At 36.3% G+C, this 23,503-nt stretch overlaps 1 protein-coding gene and 1 pseudogene across 1 annotated transcript; one reads left to right on the forward strand and one right to left on the reverse strand.

The window, feature by feature from the left end:
* The first annotated feature begins 928 nt into the window (after positions 1–928).
* LOC137399381 (E3 ubiquitin-protein ligase COP1-like) lies at positions 929–23,258 on the forward strand. The gene is made up of 10 exons (XM_068085464.1): positions 929–980; positions 5,107–5,727; positions 6,305–6,518; positions 7,263–7,417; positions 7,590–7,781; positions 11,315–11,449; positions 14,198–14,321; positions 19,479–19,577; positions 20,411–20,555; positions 22,817–23,258. The coding sequence occupies exons 2-10, from the start codon at positions 5,125–5,127 to the stop codon at positions 22,971–22,973; spliced, it is 1,824 nt and encodes a 607-aa protein (XP_067941565.1). The 5' UTR covers positions 929–980; positions 5,107–5,124; the 3' UTR covers positions 22,974–23,258.
* LOC137399627 (uncharacterized) lies at positions 16,706–17,356 on the reverse strand (annotated as a pseudogene).
* Positions 23,259–23,503: the final 245 nt, after the last annotated feature.

Raw genomic sequence — 23,503 nt, forward strand, 5'->3', positions numbered from 1 at the left:
GAGAGGTCGTCTCCCAAATCCTTATAGATGCTGGCTTATCATGTAAATAAAAAGGGCAACAGAAGAAATGGAAGCGAAACAAAAGTATTAAGGGAAGATGGCTGTTAAAGGGAAGAAGTGAGAGCTTTCACTTTAGCGTACCTGTTTTAGCTTGCTTGTGGTACTGTGGGTTACGACTTAACGTACAACTAGCTGTAGTTTTGAGCCGGTTTAAATGTGAAGTTGACAAGCACTGGCAAACTGCAGAGCTTACGGCCTTCTTAAACTGACATTTTAACTTCTTAAACTAGCATTTAATATCAGATTAAAATGTCCAGTATGTTGTTAAACGCTTTGTAGTTTTCAGACTAAAGTTTATTCAGTCTGAAAACTGCAAAGGCTCACAGATAATTATTTTAAAAAGAAGAGATTATCAACTTTTCTGGCATGCATTTTGTAATAAGTAAGTTAAGATTTGTGGCTAAGTGACTATTAAGATACATTTAGAATACAGGCTATTATTAGTCACTAATAGGATATATGCTAAGTCACTGCAAGTTCATATGTAGCGAGAACATGATCTGTTTGCAGGTTTTATTATTTGTATTGAAAACGCAATGAAACATGGTGCAACTTTTAGCGTGAATGACAGACAGATGTGAATCTAATTAATCTGTATGTAATTCTAGTAGTACATGTATATATATTACAACTAGTGACTGCCAGTGACGCATCTAGAGTCGACTTACATGTGGCCACATGTAGGCTACTAGCGTCATCAACCTTACCAGTAGTTTTGTTTTGCCTAGAGTTGTCTGTTCTACAATAATAGTATTGGAGAAGAACTGCCAATGCTGAGAGTGTTGCAATACCGATAACTTTATAGCTTGGAACAAGGCGTTAAATTTTAGAACTACCGCTAAGTTCTAACGTTTCTGTTTCCGCTGTATTTTTGTCTCGCCTCCATCGGGTGCCGTTTTTGCTATGCCTCCACAAACTAGGTAGGGCCTAATTATTAAAAGATCTGTGCGAGCGCACTAGGAGCAAATTATTCAGAAACAATTATATGAAAGCTTTGCATTTGCTATTTTTGCTCGTGCTAACTCTGCACCAGATCAATTAAATATATATGTGGTGATAGCTGCAACTTTTAAATGTGAACTTCAGCAGTGAAATAATTATTATTTTTAATAGCAAATAATCAGGATTATTTCTTTACTTTTACTAGGGTTTGAGCTAAAACTGTAGCTAAAAAGTGCTTCGATGCAAGTTTACTTCGAAGCGGCTGTGGGAGCAGAACAATTTCAGGTGTAATAAGTGTTTAGTTGCTAGGCGTAAATCCTAACCTTTTTAAAAACACATTGAAAAAAAATCCGTTTGAAAATATAAGGCTAAGGAAAAGTTTTTCTTGGTTTCTTACATTTGACGGAACTTGTCTTAATGCCTTTTTCCTAACTTACTTTGCTTAAACAACGAAACAAACAGAGTATGTTGTTAGATAGATAAATATTAATTTTATTTACACTGGTCAATGACGTTCAAAGCAAATTAGCCCGTGAGACAAAACAAAAATAGTAAAATACATTATGTGTATTGAAAGGAAAAGTTTGTTGCACGTTCTATAATGTGAACTAGCAAGGTGTTGGTGTCTGGTATAATGTTGGTGTCTGGTATAAAATGTATTGGGATTTTAAGGGAAGGAGGAATGTATGGCGCCTTACAGTGCCTCGCGTTGCGTGTTCACAACTCGAGTTGTGAACACGCAACGCTAGTTTGTAAAAGTAAGGTGCAATATATTGGTACTACGGTAGCATAACCGTAGATCTTGTTATATTAACAATGATACATCGATAGGCACCCGTTAGCTAATAGAAATTAAACTATGTTTATATGTACTGTAAAACCAGAGCTAATGGCGAATTATAGTGTGCCGAGTTTGCAACTCGAGTTGTACAACTCGAGTTATATTTACCAACTCGAGTTTGTAAATATAACTCGAGTTGTACAACTCAGTTACGCAACTCGAGTTCATCAAAAACCCAAGCCAAGTTCTTTCAACAACAACTCGAGTTCAACAACTCGGCTTGAGAACATGGAACGCAAAGCACTGTGGGGGCATTGTACTAAACAACTCATCATTTCATTTTCTCTAGCTATATTTGTTATATGGAATTCTTTTGGTGCATCATTAAACGCCGTTGAAATAATTTCTATGTTTGTTCATTTTCGGTGTTCATTCAGTTTCTTGTCAGGTTCTAGAAAGATAACTCTTTTTTTCATTTGAAAAAGAAGTGGCCCGGCCCCCACATAGATTGTTTTTAGTTTGCTTTTTACATTCTACAATTGTTTTTGTCTCTTTATAGTTATAGAAATAAATATGCGCAAATATCGTCAGTATATATAATTTAAATATGTATATATATTTAAATTATTATTATTAAATTTCTGTAAATGAGACACCCTAATTACTCACTTTGCTTTTTTTACAAACCCATGTTAGTTTTGCGTAACACAACTCGAGTTCATCAAAAACCCAGGCCGAGTTCTTTAAACAGCAACTCGAGTTGTACAACTCGAGTTGCGAACACGAAACGCGAGGCACTGTAAGGCGCCATAGGAATGCGATGAATGGTCAGTTAGAGATACGATTCAAGTATTTTAAACAGGAAGTATTCCCACGACCAAACACGAGTGGAGCGATTGTTTGAGAGATTTATGATAAATGCATGTGCACACAACTCATGAAAATTATTCATTGACACCGTCGCAAACCCTTGTACCGAAATCTCATCAACAAATTTAACCATTTTTCAATGGAGTCGTTTAAGTATAATAACGATACACAGCACATATAAACCTATTTAAACATGTTACCAAGTCTTTGAAAATTGTCGGCAATATCCTAAAACTTACCCATCTGATTGGATTATACACAAATAGACAGATTAATTTTGCCTGAAATCGTTATTAAAACTCGAAAAGCCTTATTTTTATCAAAATTAAGACTGACAAACGAAACGCCGAGCGACAGAGAATAGAACGATTAAGTTGTGCGCATTTCATGAAAAAACCATGCGCATTTCACCAGTCTATAACATTGTCGAATTGCCGAAGGTTTCTAATATTTTTCCGTTTTTAATATCTTGCAAAAATATTTAATTATAAGAACAATTATTTGATTTTATAAAATTATTATAAGAATAATTATTCGAATTTATTTGTTCAAAGTTTCTGTAATAAACGTAGACCATTTGAGGCGTAGACCGATTTACAGGTACGAAATTGTGGTACACAGTCCCATCCTATGTTTTTTCCCAATTACCGAATGTTTCATTAAATTATTTAAAACGTTAGCCAAAATTCTTTACGTCTTATGTACAAGCTAGGGCCGAACTACAATGCCCCTTTATGATGAAAACATCTTTTTATTTTGCTCCAGTTTGCAGAAAACTTCCAGACGTGTGAACGCTCATACTTGCTATCTGCTAGATAGCTATCAAAACCATTCTACATTCAACACAACCAACTTTCAAACTGTGTATATTATACAGCAGCTTGCCATTTTACTTTTAATATTGCATTTCAGAGATATAATAAACATATTTCCTTATTGCTGTTGTTAAATTACATACATTACAGTAGGTTAGGCCTACAGCTTTAATTATTATTCATTTTATTGTTGTTAAAATAGGTTTGAGATAGTAGCAGATTAGGTGTGAATTTTTTACAACCTTTTGTTTTGCATAATTGACTTTTTGAATTTAATATCAAAACAACTTGACAACTACCATGGACATACAACTTCCCAGAACACCACGTTGTGGCCGACGCAGTGGCCGTCCACGTGTCTCTCAATTATTACAGCTCAATAGGAGGATAAATAGAAGGTCCTCACAGCAACCATCAACATCAAATGCTAATGTTCAACAATACGCTACTCAAATTAATAACAACAGCTCATCTGATTCAGATAATTCTTTAGTAGAGGTTGTAGGCGATGTAAATGACATGGACTTGGCAGCCCCTTTGTTTCCAGACGATGATCATGATTTTATGGACATCATTGACCGTGAAAATATTGCACAAAACAATATTGCTCCTACCAATGCTGCCCCCCTTCATCACATTCCTCATTTTCAATCTTTAGATTGTCCTGATTTTCAAGAACTGCTTAACAACTTTCTAGGCAGACTTGACAACAACACAGCTCATGTGTACTGGATGTAATGAAAAACATTTCATTACACACAATGCTCAAATACAACTATGTCATACGTGCCAACAAGTTCCCCTGTCAAACTCCTAGATTACTAGAATTTCCTTTTTGAAATCGTGCTCCCACAAATTAATTTTATATCATCTCGAACAACTCTCATTTACACTATACTCTGTCAATTCCTGCTGACAACTACTTTTTCAACAACCAGCACTACCCTTTCTTTTTTCCATTATCACTTATTCCATTATCAAGTCGTGGGCTGTATGACAGGGGAATTTCTAGTTAAAAACACATTTAGTTCTTCAGCATTGAGGGCATTTAGACACTGGTTGTAACTGTTCATATCAGGTAGCATAACCCTAAAGAAAATTTTTTGAAAGTATCCTAATTTTTCTTTGTCAGTTTTTGATACAAAGGAATACCAGCTTGGTATCCTTTTTATATCGAAAACTGACAAACTTGGTATCCTTTGTCTTACCAGTCTAGTAAAAGAGTTATAGGCCTTTTTGTTTTACACCTATCTTTCTGAGCTGATTTGGATTATGAGTTGATAGTCCAGTTTTTGAGATAATCAAGTCAACATGGCTGGAGAACTGTAAATGATTGTCTATTTGTATACCCAAAAGCATGACACTGTCAAAATTTTTCATGTTCGTGTTGTTTATGGTGGTAGAAGGGCTGCATACGGTTTTCATAAAGGTAAATTTGATAGCATGTGACTTGGCAATATTCAGAGACAGCGAGTTCTATTTACACCAAAGTGATGCATAATCTTTTTGTTTCAAAAACAGTAAACATTTAAGATAAATAGGTTTCCAATTAGCATAATTTAGCTACACCATCCAAGTTATTGTTTATGGATAGCAGATAGTTTTTTGCTTATTACTGATTTCTTGTTTTTTGTTTAGGCTGAAAAATCTTTAGTCATGGCAGCAGAGGGTCCCACTGAGTCTAAGCGATCTGCTCAAATCTCAACTAGATCTAAGGGTGTCAAACGAAAGCAGCCGGCTATATTTGATGGCAAAAATGATAGTTTAATTTGCAAGGACTCAGCAATCATATGTTCTATTTGCTTCAACATCATCGAATGTGCTTATATGACAGAGTGTGGTCACAGTTTTTGCCAGAAATGTATTCTCTGTACCATCGAAAAAAGAAACCAATGTCCGAAATGCAACTGTACTTTGAAACCTGATAGACTCTACCCCAATTTTACCCTCAATGAAATAATAGCCAGTCATAAGCACAAGATCTCCGAACAGAAAACTCAAACATCTGCCAACTTAACAGACTCGGAGTCTGTAGATACCCTGACGGATCTTTTATCAGATAACAGCAGGTTAAACCAACACAATATCACGGCGCTCATAGACTTGCTGCAAGAAAAGAAACGATTCTTACTTTTGGATACAAAAATTGGACATGCCAATCTTACCCTCGAGTTCCTAAATGAAATCCGGTTCAGCAAAAATGAAGAATTGGAGAAGCTCCAGCAAGAATTGTTGGTAATATCAAATGACATATCTAAGGTGAGCTTCGAAAAACTACAATTCAAGCAATTTTCCCATCTGTTCTGTATGCTCTTAACTCCATTTTGTTTAATTTTCATTAAAAATCCCTGTCAATTGTCTATCTGCGCATACTCACTGTGGACATTAATGAAAATCATTCATCCTCAAATATTTTATGCAAGATCAGTGTAGTTTGATCACTTGGCATCTGTTGATGTATTATTCGATAAATTTAGACAATTTGGTTGGAAATCTTTTTTTACAGTTGCATTGTAAATTCGTAATGATAACATCATTACAGATGATTTTTAGGCTCAATGTTAACTTCTTTAGCCACTACTTGTTAGTCTATAAACATTCTTTTATGACGAATTCAAACTATTAAATTTGTCCAGTTTCATATATCGATGCGGTGTTTTTTAGTTACAATGCACAATGTGGACCTTCTGCAGCTGTTATTGATAATTCAGATAGTTTGCTTTGCGATAACTAAATTTGTTTTTTCTAGTCCTGTAGAGAGTGTAACATAAGTGCTCTTTTTTAAGTATTCTCAGCATTGTGGGCTTCTGAAAAATTCTCTGTTGTGACTGCACAGGTTTCAGGCACTGTCGCTTCTCTCGAAGCCGAGAGTAGACATTCACAGCATGTCTCAAATGGCGATGTCCATACTGAACTGGTTTCTGATGCTGCGATACGCCAGCGCATAACTGCTCATTCCAGCCATCTTAGGGATTATTACTTGTCCATGAGAAGTCAGGCAGTGACTGGGGACCCTAGTGACAGCTCAGGTCTGGAGCAGTTTTCATCAGGTAGGTTTTGAGTCTGAACTTAGAGAAACTAAATGGAAGAGGAACTAAGATGTACCGTACTTACTGTTTGTTGGGTCATAACCATAATCATTGTGTAAATATTGAAATTACTTCATGAAACATCGAGTCATACCTTCAAATTAATTTGTCATCCACTCATACGGACGGACGGACGCATCACTGTGTTAACCTCTGCCTTGGGCTAGCTTCAGCGATGCTATAGACCTATCGAGAAGTAGGCAAACATCCTTAAGGGTTAGATAGCTAATGACTTGGGTCAAACAAACTCTGCAAAGCAGTCATAGTGGAGATGGACTTTCCCTAATTTATATATTATTTAACTATACATCATTGACTTCCCTTGAAATACGATGCAGGCTTCCACTAAACGTGCTTTATTGATATTTTTGAAAATCGTGCAATCGGTTTTCTATGAATGTGTAGTAAGACTTTTCATTCTTTGCTTTGTGACATGTTTGGACTAGATGGTCACATCTTTTCAATAATCGTCTACAAAGGTAAGGAGCTGTAGTGAGTTCATGTTTTTTCGCATGTGTGAAGAACAGCGTATCAAAAATATTTCTATCTACCCATACAAATGTTTGACAGCGGAAGGTCTAAGAGCTTGATATTTGTTGTTCTGTTACACCTTCCATTAAGGTTCAGGAACACCGAATCATTGTTCAACGCTAAATCGGAGAAAGATACCTTCCGATGCCCAGATGGCATATTCTTTTATTGTAGCTTTGTCAAAGTTTGTGAGATACCAGGAGTTCCGGCAGCTGGCAAGCCTCAACTACACCAGTGACATGTACAGCATGTATAGTATCGTCTCCAGCATCGAGTTTGATAAGGATGCTGACTACTTCGCTATTGCCGGAGTTACTAAGAAGATCAAAGTGAGTACGTCGTTGCGTTATGTTCCTTCTTCCTGTTTAGATAAGCTTCGGTAACCTCTGACTGTATCAGTTTTGGATTCAAAGGTCTAAAAATATCACTCATGCTGGCACCTACTTTTGTCTGTCTTAATGCGTGTTCTAGTTCCCCTGGCACTGACCATGTTTGTCACAGGTGTATGACTACCAGCAAGTGGTGAGAGACGTGGTAGATGTGCACTACCCACTCGCTGAGATGAGTTGTGCTTCTAAAATATCATGCTTAGCCTGGAGTCCTTATCTGAAAAACGAGTTGGCCAGCAGCGATTACGAGGGAACTGTGACTATGTGGGACCCATTCACCGCAAGCAAGACACATGTTTACCAGGTTTTCTTCTGTACACAGCTATAGATATTTTTATAGTATGTAGCCTTTCCAGCCAGGATTGCCACGAGAAATCAAATGATTTAAATCACTTGATTTATATCATGAATTTTTGTGTGACAAGTCAGAATTTTTTTTGTGCAAAAAAATTGGTGGATCTTGACAAACAATCTTGATTTGTGTGTGTAACAAATTTGTAAACACTCCTCTACCATGAATTAGCAAGCGTGATGGAGATAGTTGACTCCAGGTGCAGGACAATTCTACAGAAGGACCTTTGAAGTTAGGACCTATGAGTTTATTTAGTAATCCGTAAAGCAGAATTAATTATGAGATAGCAACAGTAGCTGAAACTGTAGTGTCATAAATGACATTATGACATCAAAGTATTTCCTGCAATCAGCTCAAATGCAAGCATTGAACGAGTATCCTCGATCCTTGGTTTTATTCATTCAACTCCCAAAAACCGGCTTGGTACTAAAAACTGGCCAGGTACTAAAAACCCGCTAGGGACTAAAAACCGGCTAGATGCTAAAAACCGGCTAGGTGCTAAAAACCAGTACAGTATTGTTGTAACTACTATACCAATGATATAATTTTGAAAGAGTGGCCATCTTGCCTTCACAGAGTTACATAAATGGCTAGCATATTATAGGGAATGTCATTAACACCTTGTATAAAATGCGGGCCTTTTTTGCCTCTCATTATTCAGCTAGTTTTCGTTTATTGACTTGGTTAGCTGATAAAAATAACAATTCGTAAATTTGCTTTTGAAATAGAAAGAATTTTAATAACATTATACATAGCTCAAAATAGAAGTCACAGATTCTTTTTTGGAATCGTCTTTCCATAAATCTTTTTTGGTAAAATTTTTTGATTGATCTGTGTGGTCTCTTTGTACATCCCTCTTACCTCTCTAAGAGATTCACCAATTACATTAAAGGTTGCCTTGCAACAAAATTCACATTACAGCTATTTGGTATCAAAAGATTCACCATGTCTTACTCTGCTGTTGTTGTAGGTGCAAAATATGTAGAAATGTGATTACAAGCTCTTAAAAGCTAAAAAACGAACAGTTAATCGCAGCTATCACGAAAACGCTGTAGATAGGAATCTCTTTCCAAAATGGCTAAAATGGGACGTAATTAAACATGATGGCTTCCGTTTACACTTTCATGCAACTTCATTCGTCTAAATATTTTCACAAATATATTTCACACATTCAATAAAACCATGTCTATTGTCCTTACGCGTCTGTTACATCATCATCGTAATGCTGTCACTTTAGGCACTGATATCTCAAAACCTACCGTAAAAATTCGTTTAATTTTTTAACCTTAGATCGAAGCAGTGTATATTATCCTTTGATAAACATGACGAGCCTGTTGGTCACCTGTGCTATTCGAAAAATGCTGCAGAAATTGTTTGCGCTATTTGGCAGGAAGTATGGGTCACATGATCAGATTACGACTAGATGATTAGACCAGGCTGAAACGAAACTGTAAAGTAGCGAGCGTCTATATTTGATATATTTTCCCATAGAATCCGAAGTGTTTGTCATAAACTAGTGCTACGAGACAAGACGTTTTATATTGAGCCTTTTATTGGCTTTTAATTTAATGTGATAACATCACGTGTTAAAACAATAACCACAATGTTTGAGTACCTCGTCAAAATAAAGAGATTCCAAACTATGGCGTTTTCATGATGGCTGCAATTAACTGTTCGTTTTTGAGCTTTTAAGAGCTTTTAATCACATTTCTACATATTTCGCACCTACAACACAGCAGAGAAAAACATGGTGAACCTTTTGATACCAAATAACTGTAATGTGAATTTTGTTGCAAGTAAACCTTTAAGGTAGTCATAGGATTGTACTCTGCTTAACTTGTCTCATTGCTTAGCTTCCTTGTATGACTGGAGGATAGGTCATTCGCATTATTTTGTGCCACACAACAATGTAGCTGCTTGATTGGACAGTTTCGTGTCCAAGCCTGTTGTTCAATGGGTTTCTATGCTTCCAATAAATTCGGAGTTGACTTCTGTCGATTAGTTGCACCTTACCTTTTTGATGATTGGGAGTTGCACTTTATCGATTTTTCCCAGACTAGTGACGTACTTCTCAAAACAGAAATTGTTAAAGTAGACTCGCTTTTGACTCACGGTCGCTTTTCAATTCACGTTTTGTATACTTGTTGCACTCACTCAGCCAGGATACCTGATGAGTATTTCCTTTTTGTTTCCTTATTGCTGCTCTGTATACGTATATTACAAAACAGCAACAAAGTGTACTACTTGCTATACAGTTGTTACTTCAAAGGTCGCATGAATGATGGTCTCTTTTATGATGATGACGATTAATTCTATATTGATTTGAATATGAAAACAGCTTTTATTTGCAGACAAGATGAAAGCGTGATATTAACAACATAGGTAATGCAGTCAAAACAAAAACGATATTGCACGATGTTATAACCACAAACCATATTAAAATAAATAAAAAGGTAATTATCTCGTTATGAGCGACCTATCGTTTGTGATAGTAGTTAGAAAAGACTTGCATGGTGGTGTGATGAAATGCGCTGAATTTCTTTTACCTCCACTGGGGAGAGCTTAGCCAGGCATTATCAATTCGAATCTATCCGTTGTCAGCATTTCTGTAACATCGAATGGTAGTCTCACTGTGTATGCCTGTGCACAAATTTAGCGCAGTGAAATGGCGTTGAATTCGTGTGGATTTTACCATTTCTATGATTCGAAGTCGAAGTTTTCAATCCATTCGAAGCACGGAAACCCGGTAATTGAGATACATGATTTAAAACCCTTTATAAATAGGGATTACAATGATTAGTCTGAGCTGACTTTGGTGACTTTTGGTTGAGTTGATGTGACCATAAGATGGCTTCTTGTTCATCCGGTGGTTCATGTTCATTTGCTCATGTTAAAATACAGCTAACCATTGGTTTGCGTAGTTGAACATTTTATAACCTTTTGGTTTGTTTGTTATTGTGTAGTGGATATATTAGCAAGCAACGATATCTGGAGAGTTGTCACAAGTAGTAAGGGAAATGTTAAAATAAATATTTTATGTGAGAGTCTTTTTGAGAGGTTGGCAAAATGATGAGTTACTAAATTTATAAGCTAGTGTGTGTTGTCTAGTTACGAGGTCTAGTCTCGTATATGCACTGATTCACCTTATGATAATCCTAGACTGGTTAGGTGCCTATAATGACATAACTTGTAAAAATAGATTTATTCCATTTTATTTATATACATTTTAATTTTATTGCAGTTATATTTCTCACCAAAGTTACAATGCAGTATACAATGTTGATAATTATTAAAGTAACGTCTTTCAATAGTCAGTTTTCTACTAGTTTAACGATTAACTAAATAGCAGTCGTCTAACTCAGTGGCATTCACATTGTATGCATGTCCATGTTTTCTGTTCACACCATATGACTAGCCAATGACACATTTGCTGTTTGTTCGTCTGTCAAGAGTTTCAAATCTTTTATTGCTGAATATTCTTACAGGAACACGAAAAGCGATGTTGGTGCGTCGATTTTAATAAGATGAATCCCCGTCTTATGGCGTCAGGATCAGATGACTCCAAAGTAAAAATTTGGTCAACCAACTCATCGCGGTCCATCCTAAGTATCGATGCCCAGGTACTTGGAATTAAGCTATTTCATCGCTCAAGGCTAACTCATAGGAAGATAGCTTCCAAAGTTCAGGCAACATGCTAGTACATATCATCTTTTGTGAGCATTAACAATGGCTCCCAACTCTATTTGTGTACCTTATTAAATTGCATTGATCTCTGACTAGTTTTTTAACTTTTTTCTAATACTTTCAATCTTTCAAATCCTTTCTATTCCCCAATGCTTCTCATTCCTCCAACAATTACAATCTCTCCGATATTTCCCATCCCTCGTGCTTCTATTTTCTCCGATCCCTCTCATCTCCCCAACCCTTACAATACCTCCAATACTTCTCATCCCCCATCCCTTACAATACCTCCAATACTTCTCATCCCCCATCCCTTACAATCCCTCCAATACTTCTCATTCCCCCAACACTCACAATCCATTCAATACTTCTCATCCCCCAACCTTTATAATCCATTCAATACTTCTCATTCCCCCAACACTTACAATCTATCCAAAACTTCTCATCCCCCATCCCTTACAATCCATCCAATACTTCTCATCCCCCATCCCTTACAATCTCTCCAATACTTCTCATTCCCCCAACACTCACAATCCTTTCAATACTTCTCATCCCCCAACCTTTACAATCCATCCAATACTTCTCATTCCCCCAACACTCACAATCCATTCAATACTTCTCATCCCCCAACCTTTACAATCCATCCAATACTTCTCATCTCCCAACCCTTACAATCCATCCAATACTTCTCATCCCCCATCCCTTACAATCTCTCCAATACTTCTCATTCCCCCAACACTCACAATCCTTTCAATACTTCTCATCCCCCAACCTTTACAATCCATCCAATACTTCTCATTCTCCCAACACTCACAATCCATTCAATACTTCTCATCCCCCAACCTTTACAATCCATTCAATACTTCTCATCCCCCAACCCTTACAATCCATCCAATACTTCTCATCCCCCATCTCTTACAATCCATTCAATACTTCTCATCCCCCAACCCTTACAATCTATCCAATACTTCTCATCCCCCATCCCTTACAATCCATCCAATACTTGTCATCCCCCATCCCTTACAATCCATCCAATACTTCTCATTCCCCCAACACTCACAATCCTTTCAATACTTCTCATCCCCCAACCTTTACAATCCATTCAATACTTCTCATCCCCCATCCCTTGCAATCTCTCCAATACTTCTCATTCCCCAACACTCACAATCCTTTCAATACTTCTCATCCCCCAACCTTTACAATCCATTCAATACTTCTCATCCCCCAACTCTTACAATCCATCCAATACTTCTCATCCCCCATCCCTTACAATCCATTCAATAATTCTCATCCCCCAACCCTTACAATCTATCCAATACTTCTCATCCCCCATCCTTTACAATCCATCCAATACTTCTCATCCCCCATCCCTTGCAATCTCTCCAATACTTCTCATTCCCCAACACTCACAATCCTTTCAATACTTCTCATCCCCCAACCTTTACAATCCATCCAATACTTCTCATTCCCCATCCCTTACAATCCATCCAATACTTCTCATCCCCCATTCCTTACAATCCATTCAATACTTCTCATCCCCCAACCCTTACAATCCATTCAATACTTCTCATTCCCCATCCCTTACAATCCCTCCAATACTTCTCATTCCCCCCAACGCTTCCAATCCCTCTCATACTTCTCATTCCCCAACCTTTACAATCCCTCCAACACTTCTCATCCCCAACCCTTACAATCTCTCCAACACTTCTCATCATCCCCCAACCCTTACAATCCCTCCAATACTTCTCATCCCCCAACCCTTACAATCCCTCTATTACTTCTCATCCCCAAATGCTTACAATATCTCCAGTACTCCTTTAAAATGTCTAGCACCAGTTAGTATAAACCTCATTTGAAATAAATGTCACATTTCATCTAATTTATATAAAATTTTGTGTTACCGGTATGTCATATTTGTCAAATATGAATGTGTGATCAAAAATCTACAAGACACATTAGGGGAATCCATATGAGTCATCAATTGCCAGATTGTGTATTTGTGTGAACAGGTTGAGTAAACAGTGTTAGCGCAGAGGGGGCAGAGTTTTTATCTTTATATTTGATGAGATTGATAATTCACCCAGTATGCCTATCGCAGCTCTCTCAGGCAGCTGAGTTTTCATGTTAAAAAGCAAAGACCATAATCACCGACTGAATAATAGCTGTTTTGTATCCGGTGCACTATTTTGCGTTCTCTGGGTGTAACAGTTTTATGTGTCTCGCGTTCATATGACTGGCTGGGTATTCCAGCGGGTTCTTTTCGGAAATCTCCTTGACAATCTAATTCTCTTTGTTAGCATATGGTATCTGGCCCACCCACTCGTAACACTAGTAGTATGTGTGGCTAAAGTACACAATAAGTAGAATGAACTTCTAGATAAGTATGTTACGCTGTTTTAGCCAATAATATATGGCATTGTTCACTACTATAGCCTTAAGTAGCCAGCCATTGTTTTTAAAAGCTTTGTTGAAAAGTGTGAAAATTGAATTGGTATATTACATGTAGAACAAAAAAGAGTGCACTGAATTCGGTATACACTAATTCTGACATGAAAAATAGCCAGTTTTACTCAGCATAGAGTCATAAACTATAGTCAGCTCTGTTCTTCACTGTCTTCACCCATAACAGTGGACTGACATATCAGTGACTCTCATCCATACATTGTGACATGTTCATTTATTTGTAGGCAAATGTTTGTTGTGTTAAGTTTAATCCCAGCTCTAGCTATCACCTGGCTTTTGGAGCTGCTGATCATTGCGTCCATTACTACGACTTGAGAAAACTTACAGAACCTCTACTGACATTCAAAGGTTTGTGTTATTGCTGTCGTAGATATACATGTATCAGTAAATACACCGGTAGACATATCAGTAGATACACAGGTAGATATATCAGTAGATACACAGGTAGATATATCAGTAGATACACTGGTAGATATATCAGTAGATACACTGGTAGATATATCAGTAGATACCCTGGTAGATATATCAGTAGATACACAGGTATATATACTAGAAATTCCACTGTCATACAGCCCACGACCAAAGAGATGGCCAGAGATATTGGCAAAAAAATAAAGGGTACTGATGGTTGAGAAATGCAATATTAGCAATCAAATGGCTCTGCAGTGCAATAGGATAACTGCAATGGTAGCTGTAATGTACTGGGTGTGGGTGTTATTATATACAACAATAAGCAATAATGAATGGAAAATATGTTTATATTTTCCCCCTGCAACAGGAGAAATGCAATATTGGCCAATATTAGACGTAAAATGCACTGATATTCTTAGAATAATAAATTTTATTAATATAGTAATAATAGAAAACCAATACACAATTTTGTTTACATTTCAAAACGTCATAGGTAGCAATATCGAGAAGTTGTGGTATTTATATAGGTTTTTAGAAAATTTATTTAAAAAGTGTTTGGTCATGACAAACAACAACAATGAAAGGAAAATATTACACGTTTATATCTCTCCCTTGCAATAGGAGAAATGCAATGTTGGCCAATATTATAAGTAAAATGCACTAATATTATTAAAATAACCAATATTGTTAATATAGTAATACAGCAATAATAGAAAACCTATGAGCGTTCATGCGTCTCGAAGATTTCTGCAAACTGCAGCAAAATAAAAGCTGTTATAAAAGTGTTATAAAGCTGTAGGCCTAATTTACTGTAATGTATGTAATTCAACAACAATAAAGAAATATGTTTATTATAACTCTGAAATGCAAAATTAGAAGTAAAATGGCAAGCTACTGTGTACTATACACAGTTTGAAAGTTGGTTGCGTTGAATGTAGAATGGTTTTGATAAGCGATCTTTAACAGAAAGCGTGTAAGAGCATTCACGCGTATAAAAATGTAGCAAAATAAAAAATGTTCTCGTCATGAAGGGGCGTTGTAGTTCGGCCCTATCTTGTACATATGTTGTAAAGAATTTCAGCTAACGTTTCAAATAATGAAACCTTCGGTGATTGGACAAAAAACACAGGCTGATAAACTGTGTACCACAATTTCGTACCTGTAAATCGGTCTACGCCTCAAACGGTCTACGTTTATTACAGAAACCTTCGAATAAATTCGAATACAAGTACAAAAGGCCATAGACTGATGAAATGAGGACGGTTTTCTCGTGAAATGCGCACTGCTAAATAGTGCTACAATCGGTCGCACGGCTTTATTGGCGTTTCAATTTTCGGTCTTAACTTTTATTAAACCGAGCTTTTCAAGCTTTTTGTGGCAATTTTCGTTCAAATTAATCTGTCTATTTGTGTATAATCCGATCAGATGGGTAAGTTTTAAGAGATTTTCGAGAATATACAAATCCTTGGTAACATATTTAAATAGGTTTAAATGTGTTTTGTATCGTTATTATACTTGAACGACTTTACATTCCGATGCTTAAATTTTTTGATGAAATTTCTTGACGAGGGTTCGTCTCATTGTTGATGAATAATTTTCGTAAGTTGTGTGCACATGCATTTATCATAAAAACTCCCACACTTCCGCTCGTGTGGTCGTGGGATTAGTAGATACACTGGTAGATATATCAGTAGATACACTGGTAGATATATCACTAGATACACCGGTAGATATATCAGTAGATACACTGGTAGATATATCAGTAGATATATCAGTAGATACACCGGTAGATATATCAGTAGATACACCAGTAGATATATCAGTAGATACACAGGTAGATATATCAGTAGATACACTGGTAGATATATCAGTAGATACACTGGTAGATATATCAGTAGATACACAGGTAGATATATCAGTAGATACACAGGTAGATATATCAGTAGATACACAGGTAGATATATCAGTAGATACACTGGTAGCTATATCAGTAGATACACAGGTAGATATATCAGTAAATACACAGGTAGATATATCAGTAGATACACTGGTAGATATATCAGTAGATACACAGGTAGATATATCAGTAAATACACAGGTAGATATATCAGTAGATACACTGGTAGATATATCAGTAGATACACAGGTAGATATATCAGTAAATACACAGGTAGATATATCTGTAGATACACAGGTAGATATATCAGTAGATACACTGGTAGATATATCAGTAGATACACCAGTAGATATATCAGTAGATACACCGGTAGATATATCAGTAGATACACAGGTAGATATATCAGTAGATACACTGGTAGATATATCAGTAGATACACTGGTAGATATATCAGTAGATACACTGGTAGATATATCAGTAGATACACCGGTAGATATATCAGTAGATACACCGGTAGATATATCAGTAGATACACCGGTAGATATATCAGTAGATACACCGGTAGCTATATCAGTAGATACACAGGTAGATATATCAGTAGATACACCGGTAGATATATCAGTAGATACACAGGTAGATATATCAGTAGATACACTGGTAGATATATCAGTAGATACACAGGTAGATATATCAGTAGATACACCGGTAGATATATCAGTAGATACAACGGTAGATATATCAGTAGATACACCGGTAGATATATCAGTAGATACACCGGTAGATATATCAGTAGATACACAGGTAGATATATCAGTAGATACACTGGTAGATATATCAGTAGATACACTGGTAGATATATCAGTAGATACACTGGTAGATATACCAGTAGATACACCGGTAGATATATCAGTAGATACACCGGTAGATATATCAGTAGATACACCGGTAGATATATCAGTAGATACACCGGTAGATATATCAGTAGATACACAGGTAGATATATCAGTAAATACACTGGTAGACATATCCGTAGATACACAAGTAGATATATCAGTACTAGGTGAATGTCTGGCATTGACCAACTAATAAAAGGGTTTTTGCGCAAAAATTTATTTTTTTTAACATATAGGCCTACAATGTTTACCATTCTAACTTTTAAATTTAATATTAAAAGAAGTATTTTATAACTCTTAAATTTTATATCAGGAGAAAATTGTTTTGGACAGTTTGAATTAATTAAGAAAAAATAGAGAAATAAGAAAAAACTGTAAAGATGCTTTAATGTAATTGTGAAATAATTGGCAAGTAATGGCTAAATGAAGTCTGTTTCGCTACGATTACAATGAAAAATGATTTGGTATACAGTTCTATAATTTTAATTGGTTTCAGCGTTGGCATCGTAAGGCGAAAATCTCGTATAGAGTGGTCTAGGAACCATAGTAATTATTTAATGCAAATACCCCTTTGGTAAAAATTTTCAAGGTTTTATATATGGACTGTACATATTAAAATTTAGTAATAAAATAATATGTTAACCTTAGTAACTATAGTTATCTACAGTAACTTTAGTGTATTTAGTGGTTATGATCTGCAATAAAATGTAACATTACACTGTACTGTGTGTAGTACCTACCGTGGGGAGTTCTTACCTCCGAGACAGACGTGTAACATAAACATTGAAGTTAACTTAATGAATTTAGCTTACTAAACACATACATAAAGCTAAGTTTTAGCATGTATTTTACAAAACTTCAACTTTGTCATCAGCTAAACTTTTATTACTCTGGTTTCGGTTTCATTTTTATTATAACTTGTAACGAATAACGCTGAACTGAGCTAGAGCGCAAGCTAGCGTCGTATCTCTTTTAGGCGTTGTGGGAGGAATTTCTGCGAATAGAACACTGACATTTTTGTTATTTCGTCGTAGTCAGTCAAATTGGAATTTGACTGCCAAATTGGAATTTTGAGAGAAATTTTTGTTGATATCGTATGGCAGAAAAAATTATGTCCTCGTATGGCGAGGAGGAAAAAATGTGGGGTGCCATATCGAGAAGCGAAAAGATTTTTATAACAAGGGCATGGTAACTCAACAAGGGCATGGTAACTCAACAAGGGCATGGTAACTCAACAAGGGCATGGTAACTCAACAAGGGCATGGTAACTCAACAAGGGCATGGTAACTCAACAAGGGCATGGTAACTCAACAAGGGCATGGTAACTCAACAAGGGCATGGTAACTCAACAAGGGCATGGTAACTCAACAAGGGCATGGTAACTCAACAAGGGCATGGTAACTCAACAAGGGCATGGTAACTCAACAAGGGCATGGTAACTCAACAAGGGCATGGTAACTCAACAAGGGCATGGTAACTCAACAAGGGCATGGTAACTCAACAAGGGCATGGTAACTCAACAAGGGCATGGTAACTCAACAAGGGCATGGTAACTCAACAAGGGCATGGTAACTCAACAAGGGCATGGTAACTCAACAAGGGCATGGTAACTCAACAAGGGCATGGTAACTCAACAAGGGCATGGTAACTCAACAAGGGCATGGTAACTCAACAAGGGCACGGTAACTCAACAAGGGCATGGTAACTCAACAAGGGCATGGTAACTCAACAAGGGCATGGTAACTCAACAAGGGCATGGTAACTCAACAAGGGCATGGTAACTCAACAAGGGCATGGTAACTCAACAAGGGCATGGTAACTCAACAAGGGCATGGTAACTCAACAAGGGCATGGTAACTCAACAAGGGCATGGTAACTCAACAAGGGCATGGTAACTCAACAAGGGCATGGTAACTCAACAAGGGCATGGTAACTCAACAAGGGCATGGTAACTCAACAAGGGCATGGTAACTCAACAAGGGCATGGTAACTTGAGGGCACACTGTATTAATTAATATTTTAGTGTGTGCAATCGCGAAGGGATATACAGTATATGGTAAGAGCTGTAATAAGAACGGTTCAATCTTGGGGATACGCACACTTGTTAGTTGACTTATGGTTTGAATGCCGCGAGTTCAAATCCAGTACGAAGGTGATGTTTCATTGCTAAAACTTTATCGCTATTACTGGACAGACAAATGACAGACAGATGTTGGACAGACAAACATTGAGATTTATATGTATGGATATACACTGGTAGATATCAGTCGATACAGTAGTAGATATTAATCTGTTTGTATTAAGGTCACCTCAAGGCCGTTTCCTATGCAAAGTTTCTCAATGGAAGTGAAATAGTCTCTGCATCTACTGATGGCCAACTAAAACTATGGAATGTAAATAAAGGTAAGTTTGCTATGACCATTTTATGCTGTTTAAAAGTCAGCACCACAAATTTCTGTTCTTGGGTTATGTAGGACATGAAGGAGTAAGGGCTCGTTCCTGACTAAGTTGAGAGGTTATGTTGTCTCTTGATTGACTTGCTATTGGTTAGTAGGGAAAGTTGAGAATGATCCATAAGTGAGGCTACTGGGTACACAGAAGTACAGTTTGTGTTTCACACGGGCTTTGTCAGAACAATAGGAAAATTGATCTAGTGGCACTTGTGTAGTTGTGTCTAAGTTGTTGTTGCTAAATATAACCCTATTCTTAGGCATTTTCACTCTCATTCAACAAATCTATTAAAATTGACATCCGAGACATATGTAGATATTGTAATTTAGAGTATTGGTTGCTATAGTTTTCTTTGCGTGTAGTGGATAAGTGTAGATATATCAGTACATATGTATTATGTATGGTTCTTTCATATGGTTCATCCGCGTATGGTTCCATTGCCGGTTCATTCATCTCCAACTTCGTTTAAGTTTTTATTAGTGTTTGACCAACCATTTGATAATTCATAAATTCAATTCAATAAATATTCAATAATCAATACATTAAAACTTCAAGTCTTTGGCATTGAGACCCTCTGCCATTTACACAACTAATTTATCTTTTTGAATATTATGTAAACCAGATCTAATCACATGCAACAATTAAATATGTGCCTGTAACCTCCTCTAAACAAACTGTGCGTTGCATAAAAAAGAAATCTTTGATTGTTGTCAATAAATGTTAGCAGATACTCTTATCACCTTTCATCTCATCATTTGGTAGTCGATGTGAGTTCATTATTCTAGGGACGTCTGTTGTGAGGACATTTCAAGGTCACCTGAATGAGAAAAACTTTGTTGGCTTAGCGTCTGACTCAGATTTTATTGCCTGTGGTAGTGAGGACAACTCCTTATGCATCTACTATAAAGAGTTTACAAAAGTTCTACACAAGTGAGTATGAATCATCAAATCTGAATTGAAGCAATATACTGTAAAACCTCTATTAAAACACCTTGACACTGTATTTTTTAATATTCTTCCTATAGTGGTATTCTATTAAAGCAGGTCTTCACATGAAGGTGGCGCTTAAATAGAGATTTTGCGGTAAGAAAACAGATTGTTTTGTTTAGGAAAAAATTTGCCAGCAACCAATCAGCAGCCCACACCCTTTGCAGTAGATTCACGTCGCCATAATTTTTTAACGATATTCGGAAATGTTGACGAATGCCAGCTTGTTAGGGATCTGGTTGCAGGGCTGGATCAACCATGTTTCACTTAAAAAGAATTCATCATTTGTTCACACCCTGATTAGCTGTCTCAAGCGAACTTTGCCATTGTCACAGGTCAATGCTATATCCACACTTGGCATATCTTGGCAATGTTTTTAGAACTACATGTATATGAATCGACTATTGAAGCATCTCAACAGTAGCCTTTGGGCTAACACAAAACACTTTAATTCATTAGCTATTTCTTATAAACTTCCCAAGATGTTTATATTAAGCTGCACCTCATGAACACATCTTCTGTTGTAGGAACTAGCTGCAGTCATTTTATGAACTGAGATCACGATTATTACAGTAAAACCAAATTCATTGAGCTACTAGATTTGATGTTAAATGTTTCATAATTTGTGTAATGCGGCTACCACAAGATACTTTTGACACGCTTTTAATATTCCGCCTCATTGCTGGATGGTATGGCTGTCTAAGAACTCAATCTTTTGGTTCTGTATTCTGAAAACCTTTGAAAAAAATGCACAAAGGTTTTGGAATGAAATTAAAATGGTTTTTACATCTGTTTACCCTTTTTTATACAAGAAGTAAAACCAGAATGGATGACTAGGAAACACCAGACATTTTATGAAGACATGAAATGCAAAGATAAACATAGGGCATTAAAAATTTGTGAATTTTAGTAGAGCTCTCTAGGTATGGGTTAGTTTTATTTAATGTGTATATTACTTACCAGGATTATATCAACTCGCAAGGTCACAAACACTATTTAATAAGGTTTTCATAAAGTCAATAGTGGATTTAGGAGACAAAAGGTTTGTCTATGGTGGACAAGACTTCTGGCCAATGCCGTAAACATATTAACTGCAAAATTTTAAACATCAGGCTTTTAGAATCCTGAATTTTTTGGATACTTTTTTCACTTATTTGTAACAGCCATTTAAGTGTTGAATGTATATAGTTCAGTTGTACAGTTGCCAAACAAGCAGCACCCTAATATCTTACTCACTGCTACTCTAAACTTACCAACACAACATCGACACAGATTTGCAAAACTTAACTTTGACACAGTTTCCCTAAGTTCCTATGTTTAGATAATAAATAGTGATTATTGAAATTTGCCCAATTTCTAAATTTAAAATCTTTGTACAAAACCAGCAAACCCTCTCAAGATTCAGTTTAAATTATTCTAGGTGGTTAGCCATGACTGCTCGATATACTACGTGAAAACGATACATTAATCTACCTCCATCTGACTAACGGTAATTCAATGCAATTTAATTATTGTCCTTTTATGTTATTGCCCTCTCATGCTTTCACATGTTTTCACAACACAACTCGACACTCACCACACATGTGGTCGGTCATCTACTCATCTCACTAAAATATTTTATGCTCAGGGCAATGTGGTCTCATCGCATCATTTTCTGCTCGCCGAAGTTTTTGATGAGGCGCGTTTAAAATAGTCCTGAAAACATCACAAGAACATATATTAACACTATCGTAATCATGGGTGGATTTTTATTCTACTTTTTTGGCTGGGTGTTGTTGAGGAATTTATGTGTGTGCGCCGCTGTCTATAAATCTGGTAAATATTATATCACTATTGATATAGCTGCCATTGTCAGCAAATTTGTTATTGGTTTTTGTTTTTATCTAACCTATTTGAATATTACAAAAATGGCACTTGCAATCTCTCTTGTTTTTAACTGCACTAAAAATGAAAAGAGGTTCAATTTTGCATTTTTTGCTACTTACATTTATTTGAAATATTACATACTTAGCAATTCAATTACGTAGTCATCTGCAAATCAACATTTCATTGTTTAAAAATCAGATCAAGGAAGACAAGTCTAGATAGTCTGTTTTGACATGAATCTAAGGTTGAAAAAATTATTACTGTCTGAGGTTGTTAAAATTCTGGTATCATACCTTTATATTCAGCATGTAACACCCATCTCTTTTGTGCTGTTACAGATACAAGTTTGAAGTTGTCCGTTCTGTGTGGCAGCGTGCACCGGCTAGGGATGAGGATGGTGATGAATTTGTGTCGGCGGTTTCATGGAAGCCAAATAGTAGCGTAATTGTAGTGGCCAACAGCCAGGGTATAGTCAAGGTTCTTAAATTAATATGACATTGTCAGCTCGCTTGCCTTGTGTAAAACTTAGGCAATGTTAGGTTACTATTATTTATGTTATTTTTGCTGCGGATAAGATTTATCAGCAGGTGATGATACTATTGCACAAAAATGTTTTTTATTTGCAAAGCAAATACTACATATTTTGTATATTTTTGTCTGCCGGAGTGCATCCATTACTGCAGATCCACTTTCTCCTCATATTCTTCCATGTTTGATAAAATTAATTTAAATTCGTCCATTGCAGTTTACTCTAATGATTTTAATAGAGTAAGATTTGAAACATAATTAGTTTGTTATTCAGCTATAATCAATTCATTTTAGGGTTCAGGGTTGAATAATGATTTAACAAAATTCAAATGAAACCAGATTAAAGATGTTTGACAGTGAAATTTCTGAAACAAATCAAAGAAGCTGTTAATACAATTAGACACTCGGAGAGTTCTTGGCGTATATGACTGAACTATTGCTGTTGAAATGCTTCCAATGCTAGTAGACGGTTACTGTGCTTGAGAGTTAGTCTTAAT

The sequence above is a fragment of the Watersipora subatra genome, chromosome 7, assembly GCF_963576615.1.
Source record: "Watersipora subatra chromosome 7, tzWatSuba1.1, whole genome shotgun sequence".
NCBI classification, from domain to species: domain Eukaryota; kingdom Metazoa; phylum Bryozoa; class Gymnolaemata; order Cheilostomatida; family Watersiporidae; genus Watersipora; species Watersipora subatra.

What these genes read in the sequence shown, in the direction of transcription:
- LOC137399381 (XM_068085464.1), top strand. Translation starts at nt 5,125, where the DNA reads ATGGCAGCAGAGGGTCCCACTGAGTCTAAGCGATCTGCTCAAATCTCA. An exon ending in TCCTAAGTATCGATGCCCAG is followed by an intron (nt 11,450 to 14,197) that starts GTACTTGGAATT and finishes ATTTATTTGTAG; the next exon opens with GCAAATGTTTGTTGTGTTAA. An exon ending in ACTATGGAATGTAAATAAAG is followed by an intron (nt 19,578 to 20,410) that starts GTAAGTTTGCTA and finishes TCATTATTCTAG; the next exon opens with GGACGTCTGTTGTGAGGACA.